General features: G+C 43.9%; 1 protein-coding gene across 1 annotated transcript; it reads left to right on the top strand.

Moving 5' to 3' along the window:
- The first annotated feature begins 3,067 nt into the window (after positions 1 to 3,067).
- Positions 3,068 to 13,252, top strand: LOC106603721 (adapter molecule crk). The gene is made up of 3 exons (XM_014197751.3): positions 3,068 to 3,596; positions 5,041 to 5,645; positions 8,438 to 13,252. Exons 1-3 carry the CDS (start codon positions 3,377 to 3,379, stop codon positions 8,570 to 8,572), a joined length of 960 nt encoding a protein of 319 aa, XP_014053226.1. The 5' UTR covers positions 3,068 to 3,376; the 3' UTR covers positions 8,573 to 13,252.
- The last annotated feature ends 1,046 nt before the right edge of the window (positions 13,253 to 14,298 follow it).

Below are 14,298 nucleotides of genomic sequence, written 5' to 3'. Positions count from 1 at the left end.
GTATAGCAATGTAACGTTATTGATCTGTCAGTTTCCCTACCTAATTCCCTGCTTTTCACTTTTCAAACACAGTAATTAACATCTCTACGGGCTTCACTGTCATGGTGCACAGTCAGTACACAGCACTATGCTCATCATGTCTAAGCAGGATCAGATGGTGACAGGTGTCCCAGCAGTGACAGACAGCCAGGGAAGACCAGTCTATTGAGCTTGTGACTTTTGCAGTATATTAACAATATCAGTGAACGATACAAAGGAGTCTGTATTGAAAACATATCTCAGGGGAGATATCTATTTAGACAATCCTTGGCTGCTCAGTCCTGGCCCTGGGGGTCTGCTGTCCTGTGTGTTGTCACTCGGGCCTTGGCCTAACACACCTGAAACCAGTAATGAATGTTTCACTAAGATCCTAAAGCTGAGTAGGGTGTGTTGGGGTGCTGCAGGGCGGTGGACCCCTAGGGACAGGACGATCCAGCTATATTGTATGCAAGTAAAAAGTGCTCAACAGTGATATGAATTATACTGAACAACAATATAAATTCAACATGCAACAATTTTAATAGATTTTTTTTCAATTTCTTTTGCGCAACATACAAAACACCCAATGTGGACCAAGAGGATATCACATTAAAGTATTAATTATAAGTACATTTAAATAAATTAATCAGTCGCTAATCTATGGATTTCAAATGACTAGGCAGGTGCACAGGCAGCCACAAAAGGGTTTTATTAGACAGAAATACAACATATTGGATTGTGTAGAAATGCAGGAAATTAGCTTTAGATGGCCAACAAAAAGTCCCCACCCAGTCCCCCGCCAGGTTATGTCCCCCCCACTTTAAAAATCAAAGTTGTGCCCCTGTGATACGATATCAATGGCAGCTAGCATTGGACATAAAGAGGTGTGCAGAAAGGTAGTCAGACTCTGTTTGTGGATCCTTTACCCTTAATGTATTTGTAATGTCAGCCATGGACAATCTCTTCAAAGAAACACTAGTTGAGTAAAATAAGGAGCCTATTGCTTCATTTTCACTTGTTACCTGGTAAATAACCAAGGATAACCACAAAGGGAATAAGGAAACAGTCCATGTCAGCCAGGCTCATCTTTTTAAAGAAACACTTTCAATCTGTAGTTTAGTAAATAAATATCAAATTTCAAATGTATTTATAAAGCCCTTTTTACATCAGCTGATGTCAAAGTGCTGTACAGAAACCCTAAAACAGCAAGCAATGCAGGTGTAGAAGCACAGTGGCTAGGAAAAACTCCCTGGAAAGGCCAGAACCTAGGAAAAAACCTAGAAAGGAACCAGGCTATGAGGGGTGGCCAGCCCTCTTCTGGCTGTGCCAGGTGGAGATTATAACAGATGTTCAAATGTTCATAGATGACCAACAGGGTCAAATAATAATCACAGTGGTTGTCGAGGGTGCAACAGGTCAGCACCTCAGGAGTAAATGTCAGTTAGCTTTTCATAGCCAATCATTGAGAGTATCTCTACCGCTCCTGCTGTCTCTAGAGAGTTGAAAACAGCAGGTCTGGGACAGGTAGCACGTCCGGTGAACAGGTCAGGGTTCCATAGCCGCAGGGAGAACAGTTGAAACTGGAGCAGCAGCACGGCCAGGTGGACTGGGGACAGCAAGGAGTCGTCAGGCCAGGTAGTCCTGAGGCATGGTCCTAGGGCTCAGGTTCTCAGAGAAAGAGAATTAGAGAGTATTCTTAAATTCACACAGGACACAGGATAAGACAGAAGTACTCCAGATATAGCAGACTGACCCTAGCCCCCCGACAAACTACTGCAGCATAAATACTGGAGGCTGAGACAGGAGGGGTCGGGAGACACTGTGGCCCCATCCGACGATACCCCCGGACAGGGCCAAACAGGAAGGATATAATCCCACCCACTTTGCCAAAGCACAGCCCCCACACCACTAGAGGGATATCTTCAACCACCAATTTACCATCCTGAGACAAGGCTGAGTATAGCCCACAAAGATCTGCCACGGCACAACCCAAGGGAGGGGAGGGGGGGGGAGAGATGAGTCTTCAATATTTACGTTTTGTTCTGATCACAAGACAATCCAGAAAATTGCAATGAACAGCGCCAAACTCATGCAGAAAACGAAATGTTTTCTGGCCTGACCAATCTTTTCGAAGAAAACACCATTTAATTATCTCTATTTGAGCAAAATAAGTAGTTTTGTTGTGATTGCCAGGAAATCCTAATAATTCAGGTAAAGAGCGCCACAGTCAGGCAGAAAAATAGGAATGTTCTATCATAGTGAGTACAATTAGTTTCCCTGGCTGTTGTATGGCTGCGACTTAGAAATACTATAAAAGTACATTAATAGATTACATCCACTGCTATAAACCTTCTTCCAATATAATCGCATAGTTTACACCGACCCACCGCGGACCTTTGCCAAATAAATATCCGTGTAAAAAAAGGCGTCTCATGGTCTGTTTTGTCAACGAGCTCGTCATATTCCAAACACTGGTGGTAACCAGACGATCCCAATAATTTAAGTAGTAAACGATGCCCTTCTCTGTTATGTTCTACTGCGAACTGTCTGACTCGATCGTTGTTTTACTTATTACGTCAAAGACAAAATTAACTGCAAATATATCAGCATAACTAAGCTACACAGAACCATGGCGGACCCACTGTAAAATGAGATGCTTTTAATCGTATTAAAACGTGATCCAGAACATGTCTAGCTCTACCCACTGGGGCGTAGCTTACGGAGCGCTCTTTGAAATAAGCGCTCGTATCTTCGTATTCCACCGGAACGAGTTCTCACCACACCTACCTTGGAGTTCAGGAGTGACATCTAGTGTCAAATTGTTGAGACGGCATATTCTTCTTCAAATTTTTTACTTATCAATAACACAATATTGCGGTCCAGGCGAAATAACCTGGTATTGTAATATTTAACAAGCAGCCAGCTGAGTTTGACCTTCTCAAAATGGATGGATGTGCTGCCCATCATGACATTCCACACCTCAGTGGCAGCCTCCAGCGGACATGCCCCATCGTGACTAGCTACGCCCAGTTAAATCCAGGGGGATGAAGTCAACCTTTACCCCAAGATCCGCCATTTCAGCCCCTGAGTTTTACGTTGCAAATTACTACAGAGATTTCTTTTAAAACGCCTTGATAAATAAATTATATATTTCTGGTTGCAACAATTCATTCTTAAAGGGGGGGGACAGTATTGTTTTGTGGGAGTCGGTTACATGTATATAAATATAACGGTTTAAAGCGGTATCAATGCCGTGTATTTTCCCGGAGCGTGTTATACATAGCTAAAGTTGTATGAGTTGAATCCTAGTTGTGGACAGGGAGAGGAAAGGGGAAGGCCTCGGAGTGGATTTACAGTCATGGCCGGGAATTTTGATGCGGAGGATCGTGCTAGCTGGTACTGGGGAAGGTTGAGCCGACAGGATACGGTTTTCCTCTTGCAGGGTCAGAGACATGGCGTGTTTCTCGTAAGGGACTCTATTACCAGTCCCGGGGACTACGTGCTATCCGTCTCAGAGAACTCAAAAGTATCACATTATATAATCAACAGCATCAGCAACAACCGGCAATCTGGATCAGGTAAGATTAGATAGCGAGCTAGTAAACTAGTTAAAGTGGGGAAACGCCACTGACCCAGTTCTAGCGGCCGCTAGCTAGCGGTACATAACTACGTTTAAGATCATTTAGTTGGCCGGAAGCTGGCTACACCAGACATAGCTAATGTTAGACAGTTTGCTAAACAAAATTGAGTATACGTTTGAAAATTGTATTACACTATGAACACTTAACAAGAATGATACCTAGCTACTGATGCTAAGGTCGGACTGAAGCTAGCTGTTGGAACGAAGGCAAACTATGGCTATGCACAGAAACAAGCAACCCCCTAGTTGTGTTAACTACTTGACAGTCATTATGTAGTTTGTCAATTAACTTATGGTCGTGGTCTGGGCTCGCTAATGAGCTCATTTGAACAGTCACCAAGATTTGGAAATACAGTATTTATTTAGGGATTTGGTAGTGTGTTTACCTAGCTACACATAACTGGCTGTGGTTTTTGTTACTGTAGTAATGGTGGGTTTTTAAAGGTCTTTGTTTAGTTTTGTCAGTTGGAGGCTTTAGGTACTTGCTCTTTAGTAAGAGCCAGGTAGACAGTGAGTGAGCGGGTCGGATTGGGCTAATCCTATGAATGAATGGACATGCTGTCACAATTGGAGGATGACTGTTCCGAATGGTGTGTGTGGAATGCATGTGGTCCTGCCCTGTTTTAATTACACACACAGGCTCAGTACTTTTTATTTGTTTAGGCTACTTCCTTTTGGGAATTTCACCATACATGCACTAGCGGTTCTAGGGGGGACAGTGCCCATGTGAAAACAATTTTGGGCCCCCTTGTGGCCCCCCTAAATGTGGAGTATGAAATAATTTTTACATAACACATTTTTGATATCATTCTTTTTCTACGTCCCTTATTAGACAGTGGCAATGCGGAACACTAATTTAACCCACACATTTCGTAGAGGAACGGCATTTAGGCGGAACAAAACAATAACGTCTAATGTAACTGGCCCCTCTAACAGTACAACTGGCCCCAGTTGAAATGGTCTAGAACCTCCACTGCATACATGTCCTACCTTGCAGGCTTTGCAAGTGTGTGACCATTAGCTAAGCTGTCAAAATGAATCGGGAACTATCGAATGAGTGGGCCTATATCTTCTGGTACAGATTGTTTTTCTTAATAAACTTGCAAAAGTTGTGACGGGGAATGTATACATGCTGTATGTGAAGCCGTGGGAGGCTTTTCTTAATAAACTTGCAAAGTGACAGGGAGTGTATATACATGCTGTATGTGAAGCCGTGGGAGGCTTAAACAAACTATTTCAGCTAAGTCCTTGGCTTAAGCCTAATTGTTTTGTTAGGACTCGATTGTCAGATGAATGCTCAGCTGTGAGGCACTTTCAGTTTCAGTAGCCTCAGGGTTCCAGGAGAATTTAAAAAATAAAACTGTCATCCTCTCGCCATCCAGGTTTGGCCCCTCCGCGGTTCCGCATCGGGGACCAGGAGTTTGACGCCCTGCCCATCCTTCTGGAGTTCTACAAGATCCACTACCTGGACACCACCACACTGATCGAGCCCATCAGCAAGGCCAAGCACACGAGCTTGGCGAGCTGTGCTGCCACCGCCCCTCCCACTGCATCGGGCAGCGCCCCGCAGGAGGCAGAGTTTGTTCGCGCCCTCTTCGACTTCCCAGGCAACGACGAGGAGGACCTGCCCTTCCGCAAGGGTGACGTGCTGCGTGTGCTGGAGAAGCCTGAGGAGCAGTGGTGGAACGCGGCTAACCAGGAGTGCCGCGCCGGCATGATCCCCGTACCCTATGTAGAGAAGTACCGGCCCGCCTCACCCACCTCGGTGGCGGGGGGGCCCGGAGGTGCGGGAGGGCCGTCGGGTGTTGGGGGCAGCACTACGGATGGAGCAGCGCCCCAGCTGCCCCCGCCTCTGGGAGAGCCAGGCCAGTATGCCCAGCCCATGGTCAACACTCCCCTGCCAAACCTGCAGAACGGGCCCGTCTATGCCCGCGCCATTCAGAAAAGGGTGCCCAACGCCTACGACAAGACGGCCCTCGCCTTGGAGGTATTGGTTCCCCCCCTTTCTTTGCCTTCCTCTGTGCCCCATGACACTCCCTCTTTTCTGTTTCATGTCCCATATATGTTCTCTCTGCTCAGAGAGCCAGGGTGCTGCTGCTGTAATTGCTTACTCTTTCCTGTAAGTATACACAACCATCCATACACACATGGGCAGGCACACTTGCATGCTTACACAGACACACACACACACACACACACACACACACACACACACACACCTGACATGTTTAATGGGTTCATGCATATAGAGAAAAGCAGACCGAGAGGAGAGCTAGTACTGTCATATGCGCTAAATACAACGATGTAAATAATAGTGGGGGCAGTCCTATGGCCGGAGCAGTGTCGCAGCTGCCCTATCTGCCTCTAGGGGAGTCGGACCAGTATGCTCAGCCCTTTGTCAACACGCCTGGGCCCAACCTTCACAACGGGCCATGAAATACTTGCTTACGAGCCCTTCCCAACAATGCAGTTAAAAAATAGTAACACGATGAATAAAATAGACAAGAATAGTCGCTCTCTCCCTCTGCTGCTCTGAGGCTGGCTGGAGTCAGAGGTCACTGTCCTGGAGATCAAATACAGATTAGAGATGAAGAAATGCACCCTCTATTTCTCTCACCTTCATCCCTCTCTGTACCAAAGACTACACTTTCCGTGCTCTTCTACTCCCCTTGTATAATTAAGTAGAGAAACAAACGGCCAAAATGAGACAAACGCCTATTAAAGGTATAGTTCAGTTCCACATAAATATGTAGTTTTGTAGAACTATCCCTTTAAGATTAGAAGCTGTTTGAACGTTGCGAGTCGTACAGTAGAAATGGCAATGCCCGAACGAAGATTGCTTCGCAGGTCATAGCTTGCAGCTTAAGAGTCCAATTTGTCAGTGTTGATAAAGAGCATTCCTGTGAAGTACCACACCTGCAGGTATAACTGTATGTCATGAGAGGAACATGGGGTTTGTCCCAAATGGCACCCTATTCCCTATTTAGTGCACTGCTTTTGGTCAAAAGTTGTGCACCATCTAAGGAATAGGCCAGGGTGCCATTTCGAACCATTTTGTAAAAATTTTGCACATTAGAAAGTGAAGCAACAAAGATTATAGTGAATGATGGGGAATGGGCGTGGAGTGTATCCCAAGGTAAAGGCTTAGTAGGACTGTGCTGCTGTGTAGTTAGTCAATCAGGGTTCGGGTAATTCCATAGTCGGCTACTGCATTGGTCAGTCAGTGGACATACCGGTAGTTCACATTGATTTCCAATTGCAACTGTTCATGAACTGAGTGTATTTGATATGGAAGCAACCTCAACCCTGGCCTGGGTTAGCGAAACGAAATAAAGAGTTTGGCTACTGTGCTTGTCAGTATGGATGGGCACGTTAGTATTAGAATACTTGTGAGAGTACTTATGAGGGGGTGGGGGGAAATCACAGACCTATTTTAACAATGAAAAGTTTGTCTCAATTAAATCAAATTTCTGATGTTACGCACAAGGATATGCCATGATATTTGAAATTATTAATTTAATAAAACAAACTTTTGAATGTAGTTATGACGTGTGACCCATAATAAAAATACTTATAGTCTACACAGGTTTCTTGTTGTTGGCACTACAGTCAGAGGCTGTGAAGTGGGAGGTCTCAAATCAATGCAAATTAAAATGTTTGAATTAAGTTAGCGAAATGAGAAGTAGGTTACAACGAGCAACCAACAGGTAGGCTGCTGTTTAATGAATGGAGTTGGTGTAGACGAAGACGGGGAGCGCAGCAAAATAGCCTCAACTGGCATAGCTTGCAAGCTGGCTAGCTAATATCTGGTGATCTTAGCTAGCTTCTTTACCTCGATTTAATACAGTAAAGACAGGCCCTGCCAGATGGGATGATACATAACCTATAGCATTTACAAGTTTGTCAACTAGCATGAGTCAGTTGCTACTTTTTCCTCTCTCCCGTGTCACACACCACTGGCCCCTGCCCATCACCCCACCCTGCTGCAGCGTGCACGGTCTCTCCCATGGTGTAGGCTGCGCAACAAAGTGTCCAAGTTTATCCCCATTTTTGTTTATTTGAATGTGAAATGATTTCAAATGCCCATCCCTACTTGTCAGGCTAAGGCTGGGGTCGGGAACTCAAACGAAACAAATTTCAAACAAAACAAAGCAGAATTGTGTTGAATAATAAGGGCTGTATTGGCTGGCTATCCAGAGTCCTTGCTCCGGCCAATCGCTACGCCACACCCATGGACGTTAGTTTCTTCTCCGCAATGAGTCTGGATCTGTGTACCTCCTGACCCTTCACCAAATGCAAACAGATTCAGGGCTGTCAGATTAGGTTGGGCCAGAGCCAGAACACACGTGGGTAAAGTGGCTGTTTTAAAAATGTGCCATAGGCTTTGATACTCTGTTTCTAACCAATCGAATCGCTGATTACTTCGTTTTGTACAACGCCCCTCTTGTAACTACAAGACTTAAATGATGCAGTAGCCGACTAAAGTATGTAGTGAATGACAGAGCAGCGGAAGAATGTGAGTCGTCAGGCTAAGGGCTGTAGCCAACTAATTAGGCAAAATCATTTTAATGTGGTTCAAGTGTGAATAGAGTTGATTTGATGTATTCATTCTACTACTATTATAGTTGATTGATTAGGCTGCTTTAAATAACATAATTGAGCCCCATAGGGGCTTTTTAAGAGCCTTGTGCGGCTCCAGAGCCACACGTTGCAGACCCCTGAAGGTCTTGCTTCTATCCAATTTGTCTCTATAGTCTAACCGGTGTGTGTTTTGTGCAGGTCGGAGACATGGTGAAAGTGACCGAGATCAACGTGAACGGCCAGTGGGAGGGCGAGTGCAAGGGCAAGCGCGGCCACTTTCCCTTTACGCATGTCCGGCTGCTGGACCACCAGCACTCCGAGGACGAGAGCTGAGACACACACACACTTACACAGACACACTTCACATAAATCCAATCCATTCCTCCTCTGTGATTTTCACCTACGATCGAAAAGAACATGATATACGGACTGGAGTGGTCAGAAGTTGCAACTCATCCGCTGTTGTTGCCAATGTGTGAGAGAGAATTTATTTAGATGAAGTTCTCACTCTCACACACACACGGAATATAATTTACACTTCTACCCCAGTATTGAAGTCCTGATACACTACACACACACAGCAGAGTTTACGCCCCCTCTCCCATGTTTGGCAAGAAATCGTCCTTTACACACGCATTTGCCCGCACACACACACACTGCCCGCACACAGACCAGACGCTGGTGTATATGTGGCTTCTCGCACAGACTCATGGATCACCCTTTTGTAGTACAGGACAGTGAATCTGGGACCTAGAAGAGAAGTGGCCATACTGACTCCTGATTGACTCCCTCTTGTGGAGAAGGACGCTAACTGCGACTGAAACCGACCATTGCTGCACTCCACAGATAGGACAAGTTACCACAGGACACCCAGCACAGGGGCCCTAACCAAGCCCCTCTGCTAAAAACTCCACACTACGAACCCCCAAGTCCTCTTTTTGTACTGAAATTAAATGGAAAATATGGCGTGACACCATTACATACTAAATATTATGTTAAATGTTTTTTTTTGTGTGTTTTTTTTACCCTGTGCATGATCAGACCCTCGCCGCCCTGTGTGATCACTGACTTTCTAAAATGCTATGATGACTGTGTCTTGTCTGTGTCTGGGGAGTAAGTGGAGACATTCCTTAGGACTGTAAAGTATGGGGCCTTTGTCCAGTCCACCTCATTGTTGTGAGATATACAATGGCCAGACAACGGCTTAGTTTATAAATATACCAAACGGATATATTTGTACTCTCTCTCCTCTTACTTTGGTCTGCCCCGGTCCCCTCCTTTCCCATCCTCTTGATCTCCTCCTCCTGTCTCCCGGCCTCCCCCATGCCAAAGACACTAGATACACCTGCTGAGTATGTGTTACTGTATACAAAGGCCTTTTTGGCAGGTGGAATGTGTCAACATATTTAAAATGATTCAGAACCTCACATGGTCACAATCAACACAAAGCCACAGCGTTAATCCTTTGGTCTCTCCCCTCGTTTCCCTCCCATGCGGACTGTAACAAACACAGTACATACACGTTTTTAGATGTACTAAATTCATTTCTGCTCGCTTCGTTTCAACTGGGAGCTCCGAGTTAGGTCTGGGTTGAGTTTGGTAAGGCACAGAGTTTAAAGTTTTTGTAACAGAAAACAATAATGAAATGTTTCTTATTGGACAGGTTCAGGTTGTACCTCCCCGTTTCAAAATGTCTCTCTCCTCCCGACTGAACACAACCATAGTCATTTCCCTAGAGTCTCTCCCTTGGTGCCAATCTGTCACCCTCACCCAGTACCTACCCTCTGGGCTCAGCTATGATACACAAAGCCACTGACATGCCAGATGCTAAACGTCATCATATGCCGATGACACCACATTGCTAAAGGACTGTGGGTGAAAGGCACATAGTCACTGGCCAATCATAGTAACATGGGTGGGTGTGTGGACCAATCGTAGGCATATGGGAGCGTTTTAGGCCAATCGTTGTCATTTAGGAGAGCCTGTTGATTTGTCCCCTCTACCTCGTGTCTGAAATGTTTTAATTTATATAGATTTTTTTCCCTCAGAAATATGAAAATAACTGATCTGAAGTGCAATGCTCAGTTCATCAGTATTTTTGTGGAAATGTTTTTTTTTGTTTCAAGGAGCAATTATAGCCAAAACACACTTTCCTTACTCCCTCAACTATATCCTGTGGTATTTTGTAAATATGTGCTGGGAATTAGCCTGCTAGGTGCACAAGTTTCACAAGAGCGCAAGAACCCCCCTTCCAACTAAAGGGTCTAATGAAGCTGCAAGGCTTTATAATAACACTAAGTAAGCGTTAGACTATTAACAACCCTGTGTAGATGTTTGTTAAAGTTTAAAGACAATATGGCTGCTCTATTGAAAGCAACACTGAGGGCAACCTGCATAACTTGCGTTGACTGCAGCAGCATTGTATTTATGAGACAATGAAGAGTAATGTCTAATGGTTTTATGCTCTGTGATATAAACTGAGGTCAGTGACGGGAGGAGTAGTATGGCAAGAGGGTTATTGCACTATGACTTACTACAGAAAGCACCAGTGTTGTGTTCATTAGGGTACAATGTAGCAAAATGTTTTGCAATGGGGGGAATCAGCGTTCTTATTGGTCAAGTTCAGGTAGTACCTCCCAGTTTCACTCTTAATGTTTTCTCCCTACTGAACAAGACCGGGGTCACTGCTAGAACCAACAACCCTTGTCACCCCTGTGTAAAAATATTTCAAATCGTTTTGTGAATTTGAAATTATGCAATCTGTAATTAGCAATGACCGAGAAAGACTTGCACAAATGAATGAATGTGACTGAAACTCAAACTGAAAATGTGACATTAAACTGCATGACAGTTCCCCATTGCACAACATTTAATATTTTTTTATAAAGTCAATACATTGATTGGGAAGGGTGCTGTGGACTGTATTCAGACCCCTTCACTTTTTGTTACGTTACAGCCTTATTCTAAAATAATTTACAGGTTTTGTTCCTCAATCTACACACAATACCCCATAATGACGAGGCAAAAATATATTTTTTTTGCAAATGTATTAAAAATAAAAAACGTACATTTACATAAGTATTTAGACCCTGTACTCAGTACTTTGAAGCACCTTCCGCAGCGATTACAGCCTCGTCTTCTTGGGTATGACGCTACAAGCTTGGCACGTTTGTATTTGGGGAGTTTCTCCCATTCTTCTCTGAAGATCCCCTCAAGCTCTGACAGGTTGGATGGGGAGCGTCGCTGCACAGCTTTTTTCAGTTCTCTCCAGAGATGTTCGATCGGGTTCAAGCCGGCTGGGCCAGTCTAGGGCATTCAGAGGCTTGGCCCGAAGCCACTCCAGCATTGTCTTGGCTGTGTACTTAAGGTCGTTGTCCAGTTGGAAGGTGAACCTTCACGCAAGTCTGAGGTCCTGAGCGCTCTGGATTGCTCTGCACTTTGCTCCGTTCATCTTTCCCTCAATCCTGACTAGTCTCCCAGACCTTGTCACTGAAAGAAAAGCCCCACTGCATAATGCTGCCACCACCATGCTTCACCGTAAGGATGGTATTGGCCAGGTGAGGAGCGGTGCCTGGTTTCCTCCAGACGCGACACTTGGCATTCAGGCCAAAGAGTTCAATCTTGGTTTCATCAGACCAGAGAATCTTGTTTCTCATGGTTTGAGAGTCCTTTAGGTGCCTTTTGGCAAACTCCAAGCGGGCTGTCGTGCCCATTACTGAGGAGTGGCTTCCATCTGGCCACTCTACCATAAAGGCCTGATTGGTGGAGTGCTGCAGAGATGGAAGGTTCTCCCATCTCCACAGAGGAACTCTGGAGCTCTGTCAGTGACTATTGGGTTCTTGGTCACCTCCCTGACCAAGTCCCTTCTCCCCCAATTGCTCAGTTTGGCTGGTCGGCCAGCTCTTGGAAGAGTCTTGGTGCTTACAAACTTCTTCCATTTTTAAGAATGATGGAAGCCACTGTGTTCTTGGGGACCTTCAATTCTGCAGAACATTTTGGGTACCCTTTCCCAGATCTGTGCCATAATACAATCTCGGCACTCTACGGACAATTCCTTCGACCTCATGGCTTGGTTTTTGCTCTGACATGCACTGTCAACTGGGACCTTTTTATATAGATGGGTGTGCCTTTCCAAATCATGTCCACCTTTGGTAAATTCAATTGATTGGACTCCAATCAAGTTGTAGAAACATCAAGGATGATCAATGGAAACAGGATGCACCTGAGCTCAATTTCGAGTCTCATAGCAAAGAGTCTGAATACTTATGTAAAAAAATCAATTTGAAAACTTTTCTAAAAACCTGTTTGTTTTGTCATTATGGGGTATTGTGTGTCGATTGATGAGGAAAATATTTTATCCATTTTAGAATAAGGCTGCAATGCAACAAAATTTGGAAAAAGTCAAGAGTTCTGAATACTTTCCAAATACACTATGTTCCCGGCACTTTTCATTTTCCACTTTTAGTGTTCTTCAACTCGGTTGTCAATATTGTTTAGATTTCTTAAAAAAGGGGGGGGGGGGGGGAAATGCCCTGCTGATTTTAATATTGTCCTCTGATATGGCGCTGATGGGTGTCTTTTACCAGTATATTCATACTGCAAGAAGTTGTTTTACATTGGGGAAATTGTTTGCTTTGTTATTATTGCTTAAAATGTTCTCAAACGTCTCTCACCAACACCATTATGCAATGTGTTGCATGTGGAGCCAGGTCCTGATGGGTCCATACTTTCGAACATTAGAAAAGTTTGAACTTTTTTTCTCTGTTTTCAGAATTTGCATCAGCCAATCAAAATCATTGACGTGGTTGCATGTGATTAATAAGCAACGTTAGCTGTTCCATTACATAACCTGGCACATTTAGCACTATGCTAATTTGACCAGGTGGCTGTGATTATGTCCGGTAACATCGAACACTTTTCCATGAGTGTCCTGAACAGAAGTCAAATGGCATCATCTGCTAATCAAAGTTAGTAAAACACAATTTAAACTGGATGAATAATTCAGCGTAATGAGCCAGGCTCGTTGTATTTTTTTCCAGTTTGCTGCAAGTTCGAATCCCAGGTGAGATAGTTTTTTCCTTTCAAACAGAATTACGTTTGTGTTAATGTGTTGCGAAGGGATGTGCAGACAACACATTGAAAATTAAGAACTACCTACATTTAATGAGATGCGTCTTTCTTCAGCCTTGTAGACCAGCACACTGCTAATAATACGTTTATTAGGCCTACATATGTTACATAGCTACACTTAAATGTACGTTTTATATGCATTATTAGAATCATCCACTTCATATTTGAATCGAGCATCGAGGGCCAGCAGTAAACCGTTTTTTCCATAACAAAAAAGCTTGAGGTGAGGGGGCCTCAAACCCACTGTTACCCGCAGATTTACAGTTAACCGGTTTAGAGGTGTATGCCACCTGGCAGCGATTGTAACGGGGGTACAGGCCAGCTATTTAACAAGACCATGAGGCTCATCCACTTTGGTTTTTACGATGTACGATAAAAAAAAATTATAGACTTGTCTTTTTCACGTAAAAGCACAAAGATGTGTGAAAAGGATATGAACATTTGCGATTGTCATTTCGAAAACATGCCTTTGGAATTTTTTTGAAGGTTAGTAGTTAGTAGTCTAGCCAAGGATGCATCACGCAATATTGGGAGACTACACTTTACAGACAAAGTGGAACAAAAGTAAACCTTGAATTTGGAGATATAATTAAGTGGCCAAGTTGACATATTTAAAGTAATTCCATAAACAGGATGGTTGTTTAGCATAAATAAACAATGGGGCAAAACCGACAGGGTTGGCGTAGATTGCTAACATGTAAACTATTTAGTCTCCAATGTTTATTGAACACATAAATACATTTGCACAATGAGCACTTGTTTTAAATACATCGTTACATTTATTGGTTAGCTATATAGTGAATTTGAGCCATATTAGCATTGACATTTAAATCAGTCAAAACACCAAGACAAGCCATGGTATTAAGAACGAGATGAAATTATCCACTTACGATTCTCCACATGGCAGTTTGTCATTGTTGCTAGTTATT

This window comes from Salmo salar, chromosome 04, assembly GCF_965601325.2.
Source record: "Salmo salar chromosome 04, fSalSal1, whole genome shotgun sequence".
Classification (NCBI taxonomy): domain Eukaryota; kingdom Metazoa; phylum Chordata; class Actinopteri; order Salmoniformes; family Salmonidae; genus Salmo; species Salmo salar.
This window is presented reverse-complemented; position numbering and strand designations above follow the sequence as displayed.

Bases quoted from the DNA above. Each gene is read 5' to 3' on its own strand.
- LOC106603721 (XM_014197751.3), top strand. From the start codon at position 3,377: ATGGCCGGGAATTTTGATGCGGAGGATCGTGCTAGCTGGTACTGGGGA. The intron at 3,597-5,040 runs GTAAGATTAGAT...CTCGCCATCCAG, and splicing joins CAACCGGCAATCTGGATCAG to GTTTGGCCCCTCCGCGGTTC. The intron at 5,646-8,437 runs GTATTGGTTCCC...TGTTTTGTGCAG, and splicing joins AGACGGCCCTCGCCTTGGAG to GTCGGAGACATGGTGAAAGT.